At 40.8% G+C, this 22,807-nt stretch overlaps 1 protein-coding gene across 4 annotated transcripts in view; it reads right to left on the reverse strand.

Moving 5' to 3' along the window:
* PPARG (peroxisome proliferator activated receptor gamma) overlaps nt 1-22,807 on the reverse strand; it is a 118,128-nt gene that overhangs the window by 41,350 nt on the left and 53,971 nt on the right. For all 4 annotated transcript variants that reach the window (XM_089678696.1, XM_089678695.1, XM_089678694.1 and 1 more), the window contains 3 exons: nt 12,836-13,085; nt 10,553-10,722; nt 4,269-4,407 (listed from right to left, as the gene is read on the reverse strand). In XM_089678696.1, coding sequence (XP_089534822.1) covers nt 4,269-4,407; nt 10,553-10,722; nt 12,836-13,070 — 544 coding nt within the window. In that variant the 5' untranslated portion in view covers nt 13,071-13,085. The remainder of the gene's footprint in view (nt 1-4,268; nt 4,408-10,552; nt 10,723-12,835; nt 13,086-22,807) is intronic.

Genomic DNA, 22,807 nt, shown 5'->3' on the forward strand with positions numbered 1-22,807 from the left:
TCAGCAACTCAAGCTGATTGAACACTACTGATTTCTCCAATGCGTCCCTTTAACAGAAGTTGAATAAACGACTTCTATTGAGCAGAAAAACACACACACAGTTCAAAATGTGGCAGGTCCCTGCAGGACTGCCTGAATTTCAATCAGAGTATGGCCAGCTTAAGTAAAGCTGGCCAAACACTAGTAGAAATTTGTTTAAACTTTTCTGATAAATTATTCGTCAGAGCAATCGATCTTGCAGTTGAGTCAATTAATTTAATTTGAAAACCTTTAACTTATTGTCCTGAACTGGAATGGAATGGTTCTGCTTTCTGACAGTTGACCCGAAAGTGGCTCATCCTCAGTTGTTTCCTTCTCGTCACAAAGGCATTTGAACCAGTCGTAAATTATTATTATTATACAGGATGTATATAGCGCCAACAGTTTGCTCAGCGATTTACAATATAACGGGAGACAATACAGCAACAATACAGTTCTATACAAGAGGGATTTGAGGTCCCTGCTCCTTGGAGCTTACAATCTAGAAGGGAGGGGCTAGTGGTACAAAAGGTAGTAACTGTGGGGGATTGACTGGTTGGAAGAGTAGAAGATTCCAGTATTAGCTGAGGGCAGGATACGCTTCCCTGCAGAGATAGGTTTTCAGAGATTGCCTAAAAGTGAGCAGAGTAGGCGATAGTCTGATAAATTGGGGTAGAGAGTTCCAGAGGATGGGGGAAGCTCTGGAGAAGTCCTGGAGACGAGCATTGGAGGAGGAGACAAGGGAGCTAGAGAGTAGGAGGTCTTGCGAGGAGCGGAGAGTACGGTTTGGGTGATATTTAGAGACAAGATCGGTGATGTAATTTGGGGCAGTGTTATAAATGACTTTATACGTTATTGTTAATGTTTTGAACTTTATCTGTTGGGCAACAGAAAGCCAGTGGAGGGATTGGCAGAGAGGGGTGGCAGATACAGAATGGTTTGTAAGGTGGATGATTCTGGCAGCAGCCTTCATGATAGACTGAAGAGGGGATAGCCTGCGATGAGGTAGGCCAATGAGGAGGGAGTTACAATAGTCAAGGCGAGAGATAACAAGGGAGTGAATAAATTGCTTAGTGGTTTCCGAGGTTAGGAACGGGCGTTTCTTGGAGATGTTGCGGAGGTGAAGTCTACAAGATTTGGACAGTGATTGGATTTGGGGCTGAAAGGACAGATGGGAGTCTAGGATTACACCTAGTACCCTGGCATGAGGGGAGGGAATGATGATTGTGTTATTGATCTTGATGGAGAAGTCAGTGGAGGGGGCACGGGCTGGGGGGAATACTAAGAGCTCAGTTTTGGAAAGATTGAGTTTGAGGAAGTGGAGTGACATTCATGCCGATATGTCACTTAGTAGGTTAGTGATGCAAAAGGAGACTGAAGGGGCGAGGTGAGGGGTAAAAAGATAGATTTGTGTGTCATCAACATAGAGATGGTACTTAAAGCTATGGGAGCTTATCAAGTGACCAAGGGAGGAGGTGTAGATGGAGAAGAGAAGGGGTCCAAGGACAGAACCTTGAGGGACCCCTACAGAAATAGGGAGTGAAGAGGAGGAGGCAGCGTTATAGGTAGCACTGAAGGAGGGCTGCGATAGGTAGGAGGAGAACCAGGAGAGAGCAGAGTCTCTGAGGCCAAGAGAGTGAAGTTTTTTGAGGAGGAGGGGATGGTCAACAGTATCAAAAGCCGCAGAGAGGTCACGTAGTAAGAGTACGGAGTAGTGGCCATTGGTTTTAGTAGTTAGTAGATCATTAGTGAGTTTTAGTAGGGCAGTTTCAGTGGAGTGGAGTGAGCGAAAGACAGACTGTAGATGGTCAAGAAGGTTGTTGTCGGTGAGGTGGGAGCTCAGGCGATTGTAGACTAAGCGTTCTAGGAGTGTAGAGGTAAATGGCAGCAGGGAGATGGGTCTTAAGTTGTTCAGGTTGGTGGGGTCCAGGGAGGGCTTTTTAAGTATGGGAGTGATGTGCGCATGCTTTAGAGGAGAGGGGAAGGCACCAGTAGAGAGGGAAAGATTGAAGATGTTAGTGAGGGAGCATAGGACGGAAGAAGAGGGTGACCGTAGTAGTTGTGAGGGGACAGGATCCAGGGGGCACGTAGTGAGACGGGCTTCTGAGAAAACCTTAGTGACCTCTTCGGTAGTGGCAAGGTCAAAAGAGGAAAGTGTTGAGGGAGGTTTAGTATAAGGTATGCTAAGTGGGATGGATTTCTGTGCAGTGGCGATGCCCCTACGAATTGCGTCAATCTTGTTTTTGAAATGATTTGCAATCTCGTGAGCAGTGAGTGAGGTACTGGGTGGAGGTGGAGAAAGTAGAGAGTTAAAAGTAGAGAAGAGACAACGAGGACTGGATGACAAGGTATTAATAAGAGTGACAATGTAGGCTTGTTTGGCAGCATGAATTGAGGAATTGTATGTTAAGAAAGAAGATTTATATCGGGTGAATGCTTGTTGAGATTTGGTTTTACGCCACAATCGCTCCAGCGCACGACTATGTTGTTTAAGATTTCTGGTGTGGTCAGTCTGCCAAGGTTGTAACAGTCGGGGTCTGATGCTTCATGTTGTTAGAAGAGCAAGTGAGTCTAATGCGGATGAAAGCGAACTGTTATAGACAGCAGTGGCCAGGTCAGGACAGGGGAGAGATTCTGTCACAGAGTTGGTCAGTTGCAGAGTGGAAAGGAGCAGGGCTCAAGTTGTGAAGGTTTCTGCGGGTAATTGTTTGCTGCTTGGAGGGATAGGTGTTTGAAGACGAGGAGACTGTGAAGGTGATGAGATTGTGATCAGAGAGAGGAAAGGGGGTGTTTGTGAGGTCGTAGGGAGTGCAAAGACGTAAACACATTTTCTGCTCATGGCTTCCGTCCCGTACACTTGCACCAACATTTCATGTGTCTCCGTCACTGTTTTCCCTTATTAGTAGCAACACTTGATGTTCACTCGTTGCTCCATTGCACTGTGATCCTAACCTTCACACTCAACTGCCCACAGTTACCCTGATGGTCACGTCTACTCCATGCTAGGTGGCGCTTTCTGTCGTGTCTCTGGATAGTCATATGCATGTGCACAAACCTGGCCTATGTTGCCGTTGAGATATCAAACCATTCACCAGTTTTTTTAGACACATCTCGTGCTACATTTACTGTATACCAGGGTATCAAATCTACTGGTAAAAACACCACATATTTAGCATTATAAGCAAAATAATACAATTTCAATCCCAACTGATGCTCTTTTTTGTTTTGGATAAACCTGAAAAGTGTTGTTGTGTCCCCAGTGAGGAGATTTCTCATCACTTTCTGTCAGGACAAAGGAAATTTCTCCAATGGACACAGACAAAATCAGTAGAGCGAGAAAGGTCAGAACAAATGAAAATGTTTTTTTCCTGGATCCAATATGAAAGCATACTATCACATGTATGCTGCCATGGATTGGCTCCAGGAAAGGAAAATGATGGAATCTGATACAATTCTCCTGGCACCAACATGGCAGCTTGCATGGTATGCTGCCATTAGATTGGTGCCAGGAAAGGAAAAGTACAGTAAGTATTTGATATAATTTCCCATCCTTTTTCCTTATCCAGGAGTCACAACGGCGCAAAGAGAAGGGATATCTCCCCAATGGACACACGGCCAAAAATCTAATTCTTATTGAGCCTATCCAAAACTATATTGGAAAACTGGACCAAAGCTAGACTTGAATGTATTTACAAAGACAATACAAAGAACAATGATGCCCAGCAACCCATAGCAATGATGTCAGCTTTTAGCAGTTTTGAGGGATCAAGAGAGGTGATTGCTGATGGTTGTTATGCATTATACAGTCCACATGGGTCTTTGTCTCATAAACACTGGCCTTAGGGTCATGTTACACAAGTGATCCTGATGCTGGTGACAGTTCTCCAGCAACAGGATCACTAAGCTTACTGACTTCTATGGAGACACTCCCTGACTAGTTCCCTGGTTGCTCCCCTGGTGATGTATTCCCAACAGTTGAATTGCCCATGTGACATAGCTCTTAGGTTCATTATTTAATGACTTTTTATAAGGATATATTATATTTTATAGATTTTTTATATATTATATAAGGACACTATATCATAGAACAGATGTCAGTGCTGCAATGTAACCTAAAACAGCCAGTATTAGGTTTGGTCCATCTTCACCAAACCATTAGAAGCTGATAATATCTTGTATTATATGCACTGTGGTTGGATGGATGGATTTTGTGGATAATGGTATTGAATGGTGGACATTCTTCTACTCACCATTATGAGACATCCCAACAGCCAGACATTTCTGAAACCTGCAGTACTGACATTTGTTGCGACTTTTCTTGTGAATGCGACAATTGAGTTCACATCGTTCATAAATTAACTTCAACCTGATTGTTCTCCTGAAGAATCCCTATAAGGAAGAGAACATCATTAGAAAACCAATACATGTGTTCAAAGGATCAGTTCTCAAACACATGGATCTATGAGCAACAAACATATACTGTATGCTGAAATGTCTTAATTTCATATCATATCATTAGTTATTTAAGAATTAGCTCCTATACCTTGACAGGACATAGGAAAAAATATATCTAATACCTAAATCAGTCTTTACAACAGACGTACAACAGAGTGTAGGGAAAGGAGAGGCAGCATGAGCATAAGTTTAACCACTTCAAGTCCGGACACTGTCACCCCCTTCCTGTCCAGGCCAATTTTCAGCTGGCAGTGCTATCACACTTTGAATGACAATTGCGCGGTCATGCAACACTGTACCCATATGAATTTTTTAGCATTTTTTTGAGACAGATAAAACTTTATTTTGGTGGTATTTATTCACCACTGGGATTTTTATTTTTTTGCTATATAAATGAAAAATTCCAAACATTTTGAAAAAAAGTGTTTTTCTTATAAAATTTTGCAAATAAATCTTTCTTCATAAATCTTGGCCAAAATGTATTCATCTATCTTTTTAGAAAAAAAAAATAACCCAAATTAGTTTATAACCAAAAATTATAATTTTTCAAAACATTTGTGTTTTTTTTTATATTATTATTTATGTTTTTTTTAACATACTGTCACCCTAGCAGTACACTGTCACCATAGTGACACTGTACTACTTGTGGGGGGTGATGAAGATTTTTTTTTTTTTACACTGATTGCTTTTACACCCATAAAAGCTGTAAAAGCAATCATTTCTCCTAGATTGTAAACTCGAAAGAGCAGGGCCCTCGAACCCCTCGTGTAGTGTATTGTTACTGTCTTGTCTCATGTTATGTCCCCCTTGCTACTGTACAGCGCTGAGCATACCCTTTGGCGCTATATAAATACTGTATAATAATAATAATAATTTCTTCTTCTCTCTGGCTGCATTCTTGCAGCCATTGAGAAATACTGTGTGAGCTGTGATTGGTCACAGCTTGTCACATGGTACAAGGCTGTTGTGAATAGCCTTGTACCATGTGACCTCTGATCATTCACAGATTTCACTAGTAGTAAGCAATGATGTCAGAAGTGACATCTTGCTTACTACTATTCATGTGATCACTGATTGGCCAATCAGTGATCACATAATCGGGACCTCCCACAGAGGTTCCGTACAGCGATTGGTGTTCCGTACAGTGATTGCGGTGCTGTGCATTCCTAGGGAGCGCACAGGTAGGGAAGCGGGGAGGACGTTTATAAATGGCCACCCGCTTCTGCACTGCTCCTGTCCAGCCGTTTATATACATGGGCCAGACCGGAAGTGGTTAAAACCCATCCAAAGCCAAAACCAAAAATGTACCATCTTGCAGCTTACCAATCCTTACATGTGATAGCTGCAATCATTTTATTTTGTACGCTTTTTTCCCTTTCTTTTTATTATGCCTGTTGATCTACCCAGTAACACACTTCCTGTCTTAGGGTGAATTCACTCAGTTCTCTACACTACCTATGGAGGAACAATGTAACAACTGTTTGACAGTAGCATTGGCTAGTAGATTTACATTAAATTAAAGCCTAACTCCAGCTAACACTTTCTAAGCAATAATAATAAAGTTTTTTCCTTGTAGGATAAAGGTTTTAATATGGAGGACAGGCTCCACCGCTCCTCTGAAAGGTGATCTGCAGTGAATCGCTTTTTCAGAGGTAGTTTAGAGTCCATTTACAGGCATTTAAGAGGTGATAGTGCCTCCTGCATGCCTGTTTCTTTTATTCCCAGGAGGATTTCTCTACATCTTGATTAGGGTTTTATATTGAACTACCTTGCCTCAACCACCATAGCCACATATGGCATGCGGTTGCAGCATGGTCCCATTGAATTCAACAGGTGGTGCCACTGCAAAGCCTCCCCACCCGTCCTGACCCCGCAACAAACAAAAACTGATACTAAATGCAACCCTGTCAGTATTAAATGGTTCATCTCAACCCTGTAATGTTCACTTTTTGTTGGACAGCTTGGTCTGTTAATGGAGGAAAAATAACAGAATTATTGGCCGGATGGCCAGGTAACACAATTCTGTTACCTTGGGAGGGGGGTGGAAATAGAAAAACAAAGACTGCAGCATGCATATGTCTTATAGTTCCACTTTAAGGGCAGTATATGCGGTGACAGACGTTTGACTGCATTGTAAAACATAAGTCACTGCAGGGACACACAGGAAATAATTGTTTCCTATGTGTCCCATTTACACTGAACGCAGCCCAGTGCTGCGGTAAAATGCAGACATTCTCCTTTCTATTTCAGTGCACAGCCCAAATCACATTGTGCTGCCTGACATTGCAGTGGATGAAGTATCCGTTTTGTACACTTCAAATAAAGCTTGTACATAAAAAAAAAGGAGAGCCATGTGATGCGCCGAATCGTGCACCACACTGCATCCATAAGTAGCTGGCAATGTAGAGCAGCCGGAGCGGTGAATTGCTCTGGCTGCTCTGCAATTCAATGGGTGTAAAGCATGAATTTGCCATAAAAATCTGCTGCTTCTCCTTTCACTGCCCATTCACAGAGAGGGGTAGTGAGGAGACCTGTAAGTGTTACTGAACTGCCTAATAGAAAAATCAGGTCTCCTGACCTGCCAGACAGAGCTGTGTTGTGCGACAGAGTACTGTGCTGATTGACAGAGCTGTACAAATCTCAGAACTGGCTGGACAGAAATACAAATGCAGGTTACAACCGCATGCATAGTTGTATTCCATCTGTGCATTTAGCTGTGTGCATAGAGTCTGACTTTAAAATTCCCAGTTTTCATTATTTTATTATCAGGTGACAAAATGTCTCACTAATTTATGTTGAAAGACCATAGCTCAGAATATTTTATTTGCTGGCTGTGGTTTAGTGATCATAAATTATAGAATCACACCGTGGTCTATGGAGACAACGGTTTTATTTGTGGAACCTTTTTATTCTGCTGCCTGTGTAGTGACCTGATATAATTCACTTACAAACACAGATAAACCCTCCTCACTGAAAAAGAAAAATTATTGACTTTATAAAATATATGGTTGTGATTTCTCATCCATCCAGCAGTTTATGGATGTGTAATATAAACAGTGATATATTCTATGCAAGTCTACAATTTGAGAGTTCATTGAAGTATAAAATGTCTACAATCAGTTTATCTCATGATAAACTGACTCTTCTCTGGCCTCTGAAGAGAAATTATCTGGCAAAGCTAACTATAGCTAATATCCTCAGTGCATACAACCCAAAAATAATGTGGATTTCAAGAGGTCAACAGGATACGACCACCCAGACATAGACTTTGTTATTGTAGGGAGGTAAGATTTAGGCATTTTACATTTTTGGTACGTGTGTTTGTGTGTGTTTATCACTTCCTATTCCTGCTACCTCCTATTTTCTGCTTTCTTGAAGCAAATGACAAACTTATGTTTTTGTCAATCCAGTCCTGAGATTTACAAAGCTCTGCCACACAGCACAGCCATGTCTGGTGGTACAGATTTAATTTCCCCTGCTGCAGTTGCTTAACACTTAAAAGTTAAGCCAGCCTTAGATCGATCAAAATTTGACTGAAGTCATTCTCTTTATCATCTTCAGGATAGCCTGTTGTTTTTTTTTCACCTGATTACTGCTGGCCAGCAGTGATCGTTGTATTTTGTTGATAGGGAAAACGCCTACCAACAGAATATAATAGCAATGCTGGAGGAATTCCCCATCAACCCTGATTTGTTCTAATTTCTTTTTTAATCCGTGGTGGTGTACAAAAACAAAAACCCCTAAGTGAACAAAAAAGTGCATGTAAAACACACAAAAAAGTGTACTTAAGGTTGTGCTTTCTGTCCACCTCCAGAAGAAGTAGGACCTTACCCTGAACCCCCAGGGTGTAGAGCTCCTGACAGTGACAAGGTTCAACCATGGTCCTCCTGGCCAAAAGGCCAAGCAGATCCCTCTCCTCATGGTCAAGCAAAACCAGCCAACGAGTACTGGGTGAGGAGCAGGGACGGACTGACCATTTGGAAACTCGGGCACTGCCCAAGGGCCCAGGGTCAGTAGGGGGCCCCATTAGATGCCCCTGGTACCTTTTTCATAGGCTTTTTTGAGTTTGGGCAAGGACACAGGGGCCCCATGATCCCCTATTGCCCGGGGGTCCCATGAGTTGTCAGTCCGCCCCTGGTGAGGAGCTCTCCCGAAGTGGGACTCCCTCTGGGTTCAGGGGAGGAGGGAACCTAATGGTCACATATCCTCCCTCTAGACTTCAGGGTAGGCCTGAGGACCCACATCATCCATCCAAATAAAAAAAGACACAGACAAAAGTGCAAAAGTGTCAAAAACGTGAGAAGAAACATACATTAAATAAATAAATAGCGCCTGTGCAGGTGCATAGGCTAGGCCCTGAGGCCTGGTAGCTAAAAAATTGTCCTGGACTTAGCCGAAAGGCCTATCCCAAAGACGTCAAGAACAGAAAAAAGCATAGGTGGCATGACCATGTGCGTAATTCTCACAGTGGGGTTCCCACTCCCAAGTGCTACTAAGAGCCCTTCTGGGGAGACCAACTCCCAGGGGGCACAGCGCCATGGATTCTCTGCCTTCCTAGCCCATGGCCAGACAAGGTAGACCCATTCAAACCAGGATGAACTGGGCTCTTCCAGTCTTCCTGGGGGAATTACTCCCATGCCCCACATCCCGTGGGTGCCCCAGTTTCTTTTCCAGCTGGCACTAGCCTTCAGAGCCCCTATCAAACCAGCAGGGATACTATACAGTCAGCCATTTCTACCACAAGACCAGAATGACGGCAGAGCACCCCTACTGGACACTGATAAGAACAGATACTATTTGTGCTGATGGAGAAATCGAGCAATTTTCTTTCTTTCAACCTGTGAATCATTTTTACATGACAGCTGAGAGTCAGCTGAAAAACATTACCAAGCTCACGGCTGGTAGACAAAGAGTTAATGATTTTTTGTGGTTTATTTGTACACTGGTAAGTCAATTTTATGGCACAAAAAAGGTGATCCTGTATTTAAGCTTTAATTTGGACTGCTCAGGTTTGTGAAAGGTTTACGCTAAACTCTCTACAATTATGATGAGATTTACAGCTCATTCATTTTCACAGGACAGCCTAGAGATGTGTGAAACCTGAGAAATCACCTGAAATTAGTCACGCTAAGATGAACCGGCTGTTAGGGAAGGTGAGATAAATACTCATAGCACCTCCCCTAACAACCAGTCCGGTCTGTTCACATGATACACATTCTTCATATGAACTCTTCTACTGTTCTTCGTGCAAAGAGGGAGCACATGGACCATGCAAAACTGGTCCTAAGTCTAAATCTGTAAAATATCTGATATCTTGATGCTCAGGTCAAGTTGGGTCACTCCACTCTTATTTCATTTTATATTTTTGAGCAAATTGAAAAAGGTTGAATTGCACACTTCTAAGGACTTTCAGGAACTCTACTGGTGATTACACACACCAAATCACCACCTGCTGAAGCCATTACAATGTGGTATTACTTGTCTATGTGTGAAGTCCAAGCTGTTCTCCAGCTGATACAAGTTACATTCCTCTATAAAAGTTTGGCAGTAATAGACTTTTTGAATTATTAGAATTAAAAAAAATCTTTCTCTTGGATAAAATGTTGTAAGTTGCAATTACTGTAACCTTAATTTCCAAATACTATAAGGCTAGGTTAACATTTGTGCGGGTGGTTGCCCCTGTGGGACTGCACCTGCTTTCGCAGCCACAACCACCAGCACAGAAAACTGCACCGTTGTTCAGGAGATGCTCCGTCATTTGAGTTTGGCATGTGTGATATAGGAGGAAGGAGGGTACATATAAGAAATTAGTCAGTGGTTCAGTCCACCCGTTCCACTGGTAAATTAAGAAAATATTAGACTAGTAAAAGGATATTGGCATGGCAGCTTTAGATTAATAGAATTGCCTTGACTAATTTATTAAGTGATGTTTAGGTACAAATTGTAAGTAAAGTTTTTTTCTGTTAACTACATATTATGCCTAAATATTTTCTTACACACATTTCATACATATTGACTTAAACACACTATAAGGTATATACTGGATGGAATTCCTGTCCCATTGAAGTATATATGTTACCTTACAGCCTTCACATGCATGGACACCATAATGGAACCCTGAGGCCTTGTCTCCACAAACTCGACATTCTATGGCAATGAAGGAATTGCAAGTGTCATCTGGCGGTTTACTGAATGACTGAGTTTTGTCTGAGTAGTACGGCGGAGATGGAGGCTCCAATTTGATCATATCTGGGTTGAAAAAAAAGAATGATTGGACCATAAATTTGTCAATAAAATAATTTTCTCAGATTTATACAAATAGACAGAGGACAAATGTGGCAAGCAGTAGGCAAGGAATCATAAATCATTCTTGACTGATCTGATTACAGGCAACTGAAACCTGTTTTTCTGTAATGCATTCTTGCATTTTCATCAATATAAGTACTTTTTGTTGAATGTACACACTAAGCATTTTATAAAGCTGAAAATAATACATTTTAAAGACTTGGTTAATGAGAATGGGCAAAGTGACAGATTTTCATGAAAACTCGCCCTTCTATCCACTTTTTTTCCATACTGCCCCACCACTCAATTTTTCTGTGTGAGCACTGATAACTACCCAGTGTTTCTGGGTATGAGGAAACGTATCACATTCTTCCTTCTCTAAGATGCAGTTGTTACGTTCAGGTGACTAATCCCTAGGGCAGAACAATGTCACATGAGGTAGGGGAGACAGTTATAAAAACTGAAGTCTCCAGTTATGATCTCAGTTGCATACTTACATTGGTCCAGCTTGGACCAAAGTAAGTATGCATATTTCATAATTGAGGGAATGCTGGTGAAGCTGGAAATCACTATAGTGGTTGGTGGTCAGGGGCAGACTGATCATTTGGAAACTCGGGCACTGCCTGGGGTCAGTAGGTGGCCCCATGGGATGCCCCTGGTACCTTTTTCATAGGGTTTTTTGAGTTTGGGCAAGGACACAGGGGCCCCATGATCCCCTATTGCCTGGGGGCCCCATGAGTTGTCAGTCCGCCCCTGTTGGTGGTACTAAAGTGATCACTGCGATCTTCCACCTTCTGTGCCAAGCAGATTCTCTACTGCATACTGACAACAGGGGATCACTAGCTTGGGATTGTCATCCTTAACAGAAAGCTTTGTATTTTTTTCTCTAGTTGGATGAGTTGACGTCATGATCTCCACCTTGTCCAATCAAAGAATGCCTTATATTCATTAAAAAAATACCATCTGTGAAAGGTGGCACATTGATCAAGTGACCCCATGTGGTTGGTGTGCAGTGGGGCAGCTACTTGGCACAGGACCTAGAAGATTGCAGTGTCCAATGTAGTAGCACCAACCACTACTGTAATTTCAGCTTCCTAAACAGGTATGAAATATGCATACGTACATTGGTCCAAGCTGGGCCAACGTAGATATGCAATTGAGATAATACCTGGAATTCAGCTTTAACTATGTGCAAGGAAGCCCAGTGTTCTTGCAAATGAACAGAGCATTGGAGGAGCATGGGGAAGGTAAGTATCAATCAATGGGTGGGGGTACCCTATCAAGAAAAGCAGTTACAATGCAGTTTTCTAAAACCAGAGATTGGTGATCCAAAAAAATATCTAATTGCCTTAGGGGGATAAGGAAGGATTTTTTTCCCCCAATGGAGTAAACTGGACCAAGGTTTTTTTTGTCTTCCTCTGGATCAGCTGCAGGTATAGGGTGTTGTATATGGAGGTTTTCTATTTGTATGTTTTCTTATTGGCTGAACTAAATGGATCTGTGTCTTTTTTAAAACTCTGTAACTATGTAACTTTAACATAAGGAGAAAAGCAGTAAAGGCAAACTTGTAGAGTCAAAAACAAAAGTGGGTGTTTTGTAGTCTAGGGGAGACCTAGGTAGGACTGACAACATTGTTTGCAATTTGAGCACGGCAAAGGCAGTGTGGTCAACAAATAATTAGTTAGGAGTTTAGTAGGTTTCTGGCAGGTCAACAGATGTTTTTCTAAACTCAAAGCTTTTTAAATTGATGAAACATGGCAATATGCATGTATTATAGAGATGTACAACTTTTTTTTTTATTTAGTTCAGACATACATTTTAAGTTATGTGGGTTCCACTTCAGAAATATTACTATACTATGTGAACAATTATGTTATATATTTATACCCAGATAACCGCCAACCCTGAAAAGAATGGGTCATTGTCTGAAAGTGCAAAGGAAGATAATGCCTTCCTATTGTGTTCAATGTAGCAGTTCTTGCTTTATCAATTGCCCTGTCATATTAGGTGGAGGTTTTGCATTGTATCTATACAAGACTCCAGAAAACTGTGATGAACATGGAAAAAGTCAGCGTACTTTGGCAGTCTTGGAGTTTCAGGTCATACTTATAATCAGTGTCCATTTGGTCATTTCGGCATAGGAATGATTTATCTTCCAGCATGTCTTCATAGTGGGGAGCTGAGATACTTGTAAAATCCACTGTGCCAAATGGCTTGATGTCAAAGCCCTGGGAGTGGTCATCAATGCAGGGCAGTTCCATGGTATTCATGCCGAAATTCATGCCCCAGAATGGCATTTCTGTGTCCACCATGGTTGACGCTGTTTCCTGAAAAATAACATAGATACACTGTTAGCAAACTTAAAAGCCACCACAAAAAGTTAATTTTAATTAAACTTGAAAACGTTAAGCATTTATGAAATCCACCTGTTAGTAACTGAGAAAAGTAACGTAGTATTAAACCCAAAAATAAAAATGTTATATATTGCAGCTTACCAATTTTTGTATGTGGTGGCTGCATTGGTTTCCTTTTTTCCTCCTTTATTTTCACCTGGTGATCTGGCCAGTAAGTCTGTTATTTTTAATTTCCTTTAGCAGACCAAACTGTTCAGCCAAAGTGTCAGTTAGGGGGGAGAGACAATTCATTTAATACTAATAGGGGTGCTTACAATGGTCAGCTTTTATTCATTTATGTAAAACCTTTATCCTAAAAGGAAAAACAAATGTTGCCATAACGGCTTAATAAATGTTAGCTGTTTAGCTTTCATTTGTTAGTCAAGTCAGTCTAAATCCCTTTCTCCAGATTGACAATGCTGCTATCCAATGGAGTGGAGACACCCCAAGACAGGAGGGATGTTGCTGGCAGGAACACCAAGTGAAAATAAAGGGAAAAAAAGCCTAAAAAAGAAAACAAATGCATCCGGCATATTTAAGGATTGGTAAGATGCAATATATTACATTTTTATTTTTGGGTTTTATACTGCTTTGAATGTTGGGGTGCATTGTTTATGGCCCATGTCCGGTGTTTTCACAAGCTGCGTTTTACAGTACAGTACAATATAGCTCAAGCACAAACATTGAAATGCTACAAAAGACTGTGTTAGACCTGCTTTTCCTACAATGCATGTCATCTCAGCAGGACCTTCAGCATCCTATCAGAAAGCAAATATGGTCAAACGCAGCCACAGATCTGTTGCCTACATGGCACCATTGAGTAGACATGCACGCTGGAAATTTTCACTTTGTTTTGGATACATTCAATCATTGCAGGGTTTTGTTTCATCATATTTGTTGAACTTATTAATTTCATTATATTCAGCATTCGTTACGTATATTCATTGGATTAAAAAAAGTTGCAGTTTTTTCTGAAGATTGCTTTATACTGTATTTTGGGCGGATTCGATATCATATATCAAAACTATTCGGAAGGTTTCGATATTTTCGGATGCAATGGAATAAATAACAGACTGTGGAACTGAACTGACTGACTGTGACAATTCAATTTAAATCTCAAATTTACTTGGATCCGATTTATCAAAAAAATTGGAAAACCAAATTAATTTCCCTATGGACCTGGACCACTATCGCATCATGTGATGTCATCCAACTGAAACAAATGCATTTGTTATTTCATTATAACTTTTTTCGGATTCATTATTATGTCTAAGTATACACCCGAATCTCCGAAAATTACATTTTTGGATGAAAATCGATTTGTTACAAAACATAACGCACATGTCTACCATTGAGTTAAATGGTTAAATTGACCATCTACATGAGCTCTTAGGCTGAATATAACAATTCAAAAATCTCATTGTTGAAGTTTCAGAGAAATATAGGAGTACAACGACCAGGTCCAATACAGTAGCCGTGCTATAGTTTAGGATTAAATACCTATAACCATATTATGAAAACTGCGATTTTACAAGATACAGTAGTGTTCAATGATATCAGTATAACTAAGGATGTATCCTAGAAACTTTGTTTGCAAAAGGAGAAAATAAACTCTGACAACAGTCTACAACCTTCCTTATACATTGTTCCTTTCTTCCAATTAGCATCTGCTACACAGTATATTTACTTCCTGATGTACCCACAAAAGTGTTTAAATAAATCTATTAAATTGACATAAACATTTGTCTACTTGGCTGTATAGTATATTCCAAAGCTAATTTTTTTTTCTTTTTTTTACTTTATTGTATTAATACTTGCTGTCGTTTGCTAACACCAAAGAGACATTTGACAGAAACAGTTTTTTTTTTACTCCACCCAACTGATGATAAATTAATCTCGGTAATCCATTTTGTGCATGCAAGTCAATCATGATTCTTCTTGATCATGATCATGTGTGCAAACAATGTTATCCTTTCCTGAGAGAAACATTGGGGCTTGAAATGCTAGTTGCTTGGCTGTCATGCTGCTCCTCGCTTTAATACTAAGTCACTAACCCATTAACCCATAACAAGTATTCAAATAAGAAATTCCAATAAAAAAGAACACCATACTCTACACTGGGCAAAATAATGTGCAGACCCTTATTGCTCTCAGGAATCATTTATTTAGAAAAAATGTCTAACGAATGTCACTCTTCTGTCTATGGGTTCACCGCTCCAAATAAATGTTGTATAGGCATATAATCCATAATCGTTTTTTATGGGACACTTGAAGGAAGGGTCACCAGGTACCAGAGATTAGAACTAACAACCTATGTAGATTTTCTATCTTATGGTTCTTACAGTGTTATTTTTTTTATCAAGCTACATTTTGAGACTTTTTAATATTTACGGCATCTCCCACATGCGCCAGATTTCAAATATTACCAAAAGTACTGAATGATAGGAACCAGAGATGGACATTACTGGGACCTCTTGGACATAGGGGACCATTTATACAAGATCTGGTTTGGGCGTTTGCTGGGACTACCTTTCACTATCATGGTGGCATTCTTAATGATTCTCCAATCATGTTCCTTTCATGGTTAGGAAACAAGGACTTCCCTCAATCCTTACCCAGCTACCACTGGGACATGTAGAATACTTCCATCCTCTTCATACCATTTAGACTAAAAATTAAGGAGATGTTCACAACTACAAGTTATGAACCATGAGAGAATATCACCAACTTAATCAACCAGGGTTCCATGGAACCCCATGGTTCCAGATGTTGCTAGGGATTCCTTAAGCAATGAGCAACTTTTGTCTGCCAGATGGATAACCACTGACAAAAACAATCCTTTTAGCTGTTGGAGAGGATTGCTTCCCAATGTCCTCAAAAGGAGCATTCCTCTCAGTAACCAGATAGTGTATTCATTAGCAGAGGTTCCTGATCCCAGAACAGTAATTCAAGGGTTCCTCTGTGTTAAAAAGGTTATGAAAGATAGGTTTAGAGCAACATCTAATCTATACATCTACCTACACTGCTCAAAAATATTAAAGGAACACTTTGAAAACACATCAGATCTCAGTGGGGAATAATATCATCCTGGCTATCTATATTGATATGGATTGGGTAATGTGTTAGGAACGTAAGGATGGCCTATTGTTTGATGGAATTTAAAATAATCAACCTACAGAGGACTGAATTCAAAAACGCAAATCAAAGTGAGAAAAAATGATGCAGCAGGCTAGTCCATTTTGCTGAAATTTCATTGCAGCAACTCAAAATGGTACTCAGTAGTCTGTATGGCCCTCATGTGCTTGTATGCATGCCTGACAATGTTAGGGCATGCACCTAATGAGACGACGGATGGTGTCCTGGGGTATCTCCTTCCAGATTTGGACCAGGGCATCACCAAGCTTCTGGATAGTTTGAGGTGCAACCTGGAGGCATCAGATGGACCGAAACATGATATCCCCGAGATTTTCTATTGGATTTAGGTCAGGCGAGTGTGGGGAACATTCAATGGTATCAATTCCTTTACCCTCCAGGAACTGCCTGCATACCCTCAACACATGAGACCGGGCATTGTTGTGCACCAGGAGGAACCCAAGACCCACTGCACCAGTATAGGGTCTGACAATTGTCCCATGGATTTCTTCCCAATAACTTATGGCAGTCAGGGTGTCATTGTCTAGCCTGTAGAAGTCTGTGCATTCCTCCATGGATATGCCTCCCCAGACCATCACTGATCCACCACCAAAACGGTCATGCTGAACAATGCTATAGACAGCATAATATTCTCCACGACTTTTCCAGACTCTTTCATGTCTATCACATGTGCTCAGGGTGAACCTGCTCTCATCTGTGAAAAGCACAGGGCGCCAGTGGCAGACCTGCCAATTCTGGTGTTCAATGACAAATGCTAATCAAGCTATATGGTGCCGGGCAGTGAACATAGGGCCCACTAGAGGACATCAGGCCCTCAGTGCACCCTCATGAAGTCTGTTTCTGATTGTTTAGTCAGATACATTCACACCAGTGGCCTGCTGGAGGTCATTTTGTAGGGCTCTGGCAGTGCTCATTCTGTTCCTCTTTGCACAAAGGATACAGGTCCTGCTCATGGGTTAAGGATCTTCTATGGCCCTGTCCAGCTCTCCTAGAGTAACTACCTGTCTCCTGAAATCTCCTCCATGCTCTTGAGACTATGCTGGGAGACACAGCAAACCTTCTGGCAATTTTATGTATTGATGTGCCATCCTGGAGTTGGACTGCCTGTGCAACCTTTGTAGGGTCCAGGTATCGCCTCATGCTACCAGTAGTGATACTGACCCTAGACAAATGCAAAACTAGTGAAAAACTGTCAGAAAAGATGAGTAGGAAAAAAATGTCAGTGGCCCTCACCTGTAAAACCATTCCTATTTTGGGGGTTGTCTCATTGTTGCCCGTCTAGTGCACTTGTTGTTAATTTCATTAACACCAAAGCAGCTGAAACTGATTAAAACCCCCCTCTGCTACTTAACTGACCAGATCAATATCCCAGGAGTTTAATTGACTTGATGCTATACTCTGATTAAAAAGTGTTCCTTTAATTTTTTTTGAGCATTGTATCTATCTTTTCATCTATCTATTTATCTATCTATCTATCTATCTATCTATCTATCTATCTATCTATCTATCCATCTATCTATCTATCTATCTATCTATCTATCTATCTATCTATCTATCCTTTATTCTTTCTTTCATGAGCAACTTATGTTTTGTTTCATCTGGACTACCTATGTAACAAGTGTTTGTACTTGGGTAGTAGTTGAATAGAACAACCAAAACAAGTTTTTGTACAGGATGATTTTATTTGTCACCGATTGAAACACTGCTGACTTCTCAATTGGAGAGAAACCAAGAGAAATCATTATATCAAGGGTGATTTTACCTGCTTGCATCTCTCCTTTGCTACAATGTCAGCACTGCAGAGTGTTTAATACATCCATTTTATACTAAACATTACATAATTATTACAAAAGAAAATCAAAGAGCAACCATGAGACCTTACATAAATACAGTAACCCTATCAGATATTTTTAACCTTACTTTTGTATCTTTTATAATATAAAATTTTCTTTACCCGGAATACTATTTCATATTCAGAAGTCATATAGCAGTCTGATACAGGGTATTACACACATAGCAATCAAGTTTGAAGAAAACATCATGACAACCAAGTTAAAAGAAAACACCATGGCCTTGTTCATTGCCATTCACTGCTATGATGCAACAAGGAGTCAAAGATCAGAACAAATCTGACACCGAAAAGAAAAAAAATACAAAATCAGATCAAATACAAAACAGATACAAAACAGATACATGATAATAGATAACAAACAGATACTTAATAATCCTGGATTTATCATTTCAATTTGTGTAGGAATAGTACAACTTAATTATATAGAATGCAGATTTGGGGTGTTTTTACAGGTCAAGGAACTTTGAGTTGACTTCTCAAATCCTTATCAACTAGATTTCCTTTATTGCCTGTGACCTCTTCTATCAACTACCCCAATCCCTCAAGGGCCTATCTGCAGTCATTCTTACTTTTCCAGTTGAGCCCTAAAAAGGCACTGTGCTCACTAATGTACATGTACATCATTTTTAGCTTTACTAAACTAAAGGGGAATTCCAGTCAAAATCTAACTAAGCCTAAACCTACTCCCACCCCCATGCTAAGACTATTCAAACTACCCTGTGAAAGGAAAGATATCTATACTTACCTACTATGAAGCCCCTCCAGTCTGGTCACATGATCGGGTCTCAGCATGAGCTTTAGTCTAGAGGAGACTAAGGCTACAGAGCCTGGGCAATGACACCACCCATAGACTTACTATGGGGCATCCATTGTTGGCTGTCCTTCCTCTACATTGAAGCCAGAGCTGGGACTCGGTCATGTAACCGGACCAGAATATCAGAATAGGTAGATATAGACATCTTTTCCTTTACAGGGTAGTTGAGAGTAGATTTAGGCTTAGTTAGAATTTGAATGGAATTACACTTTAAAGTCTCCCCACACCCATCTTCATCGATGCCTAACTCCAGCCAATTTTGTATTCTTGGATACTGTGGGCAAGGGTTAGTCCTTCTTTCAGGTTGCCTCTGCCCTGTCTTGGAGATTTTCCTCAATTTTATGTCTCAGAGTTACTACAATAAGTAAACCCTCCCAAAGTGAAAGGAAATCCCAACTCTGACAGTCACTGAAACAGATGTCCACATCAGAAGATCTCATTTCCATTGCCATGGCTTTTGGCCTTGCTTATGAGTCGGGACTGCATCAGGCCAGGCTAACCATTGCAACCCAACACATCTGGCATGAACAGACCCTAAAAAGGTTTGGACAGCATTTAAAGATTGCAGTATTCACTTTCCTGTATGCTGTAGCTACAGTTTTGTTTTCTAACTACACTATTACCCATTGGATACAATGGACACCTCAAGAGCCTTTATAAGGTTGACGACATATGTTGTTACTCCTGAGAATTTCCTTAGTCAAATGGTTAATGTTTTTGCCCTGTAAGAGCTTCAACGTATTTCTGAAAATTACCTAGTTTTTAACATTTGATATTTATATTATTGTAAAACAGAACATTCAGGTCTTTCTGATGGTCTGTTTTCTTTGACATTAGGGTTCCCGCAAATAATTTAGTACTTAATCTGACACCATTGCTGGACATTAAAGCCTTAATTAGTTGTTAGACAGCTATGGTCAGGTCATCATCTTAAACTCTGTCCTCCTTGGAAAGTTAACAAGTCTAAATTTAGGCCACGTAGCCACTGGTATCTGTCATCACAAACAGCATGACTGTATGAGGAATAATTCAGATGAATAATCCAGATGTCTATTGCACTGGTCATTCCAATGATAGCAAAATGGCCTTTTACCCACCAAGATCAAATATTATCATTAACAGATTAGAAATGATTCTAGCATTCTAAACAATAAATTGTCACCAATAGAAAAATATGTGGTTTTAAGTTTTAGAATCATAAGAAATAAATGGTTTAGAATCCCTGTTGGGTTTTTGTTGCTGTTGGTGACTATAGATGGGGCCCCATCCTTCTTCTTCTTTACCAATATTTATTTTTGCCTCTGTTGCTATAAGAGACTTACTTTCACTTCCAGACTGGTGAAACCACTGTCACAAGCATGAGAAATGTTTCAAACTTCTCTTCTGTGTCTGTTTTGGTGACAGTGGTCACTTGGACTAGAAGCTAAGTAAACCTCCCCAGAGGGGCCACAGACAACATTAAACATTTTGCAGACAGTCTAACTGTCTTCCACTTTATGCAAAGCTAAATACCAAGCTTACCAAACTTTTTAGTTGACAATGCTGGCCATACCCCTACCCATCCATAAGCCGTAGCAGAGGTTAGTGTGGCTGCCCATTATTGTAACAGGCCAATAGTAAAGCAACTATGGTGGGAAGGGATAAGACCAACACCCTCATCCAAGAAGTATAGTCAGTAATAGCACTACGGGGGATTTCAGGGGTCCTGGGAAGCTTTTCAGGGCATCAGAGGTGGCACATAGTAACCTGGAGATGTCTGCAACTGACAGTAAATGCCAATCTAGAGCTTTTCCCCTCATGGTTTTACTGGGAAAACAACCTCTGATTGGGTCCAGTAGGGAAAAAAACATGCCATTTGTCATTTTCACTAATTAAATACAAAAAGTCTAATCTTATTGAGATTTTGCGCCTGTATTCTGGAACTTGCATCAGCAAGATTGTCTGAAAAATCTATGCATATTTGGAAACCTTAAGGCATACTGGTTTATTGTAAATGCGTTAACTCACCTAAGCTGCATTTTCTCAAGCCAGTTTAGGTGAGTTTAGCAGCATTTGTTGTTTGGAAAATTAGTTAATTGGCCAAAATTAAATTTTTTTCTGGGAACTGAAATGAATAAATTCTGAAGTGCTAAACGTGCCTAGTGTTTAGGTGTGTATAGGCGCATTTAGAAGAGCTTGGCATTTTAAATGCTGGTAAACTCTTGTCCTGAATGCAGTTTTTGTGCTTTCAGAGATATGCCAGTAAACTGAGCTGCCTGTAACCTCCTGTAAATGACTATGTGTACATATAGGATATCACAGAGGAGAGTTCAGGGTCTTCAGAAAAAAGTGCCCAACTTCTCCTTAGCCCTGGTTTATACCGGTACAACTTGTCATGGTCACCGTCATGGTCACCTGTCATCGTTCCAAAATGCATTACCAGTCGCACCGGCAATGGAACTGTTCAAATCGATACGACTCTGACTCTGTCAGAGTCACTGCAATTTTGAAAGTAGCTCCTGTGCTATTTTCGTCGATTTCAGATGCGACTTCCATAGACATCTGTGCATGAAGTTGCAAAGATGTCAGCAAGTCACACCTGAAATCGCCCTGACCTGCAGCTTGTTGAGGTTTCAAATGCGTGTATAGGATTAGTGATACCCACACTACAGTGTATACTTGGTGTGCCATTTCTATAGCTATAAACATACTGTATAGCTTCTAAACAGAATGCTAAAATGTTAGAGTTCCGGCCCCCACCACCTCCCAAAAAAAATAAAAAATAAAAGTCAGCAGCTACAAATACTGTAGCTGCTGATTATTAACATTAGGGCACTTACCTGTCCAGGGATCCAGCGGTGTCCTCCCCCCGAGCCGATTCTTCAATCAGCTGTCAGGTGCTGGCACCACCATCTTGACTAAGGGAAACCAGCAGTGAAGCCTTGCCGGTTACCTACTGCGCATGCGTGAAGCGGGCTGCGCTTTGTGAATGGGCCACAGTCCTCTGGGACCTTGGAAGTGCCCCACAGGTGAGCTGTGCCAGAAGTGGGAGTGGGAACCTGGGTACCCCCTCCCCCCAAAAGCTGGCAAATGTGGCAGTGAAGGGGGGGGGGCAGAAAAGCGGAGCTTCCACTTTTGGTTGTAACTCCACTTTAACTGGGGTTTAAATTTATTGCTGTTTGCTTGGCAATGCTCCCAGAATGTGGCAAAAAGTTTAACAAAAATAAAGTTAATAAAAAACAAAAATGTACATGGGACGTGTGTTAAAACAAAGCTTATAGTAATGCTTACCATGTAAGTAAGGTGAATATTTATCAAACGTGGGCCGTTTTATTAGATATTCACTTTAGATCCAACCGATGGCGTCACAGGTGCATGCGCACTATGCTGAGTGTGCCCTTAATGCAGAGTATTGTGCTACCATGGTGACATCATTGCAGCTTGGCTATTCAAGAGGCTGAAGAACTTGAACCCAGAAGGAAGATTGGGCACAACTGGAAGTGCCATGAGCAGTGACAACGCAACACTGGAGAGCACCATTTAGGAAGGTAAGTCAGTCATAGCCATAAATTGGTAGTATGGCACAAACCTGTTGGGAACCCATTAAAAATAACAAGTTTAGAGTTTTACTACCTCTTTAAATGACACCTAGTCGCAGTAACTGTGGGAGGTTCCAGTGTGTGTTTGCATTGGAACTTTTGGCTGTCAAGGACAGCCATGATCCATTGTAAAAGCTAGAATGCATATGGATCAGCTGCTGGGCTTGAGATCATGTACCATTTCAATGCTCGAGGAAACTCTTATTACATTATTGGAGCTTCCTGTGAGTTCCATCAGCAAAGCTGTGATCTATTGCTT

Source organism: Staurois parvus, unplaced genomic scaffold (genome assembly GCF_062004578.1).
Source record: "Staurois parvus isolate SC_StPar_1 unplaced genomic scaffold, SC_StPar_1.0 ptg000209l, whole genome shotgun sequence".
In the NCBI taxonomy this organism is placed as follows: domain Eukaryota; kingdom Metazoa; phylum Chordata; class Amphibia; order Anura; family Ranidae; genus Staurois; species Staurois parvus.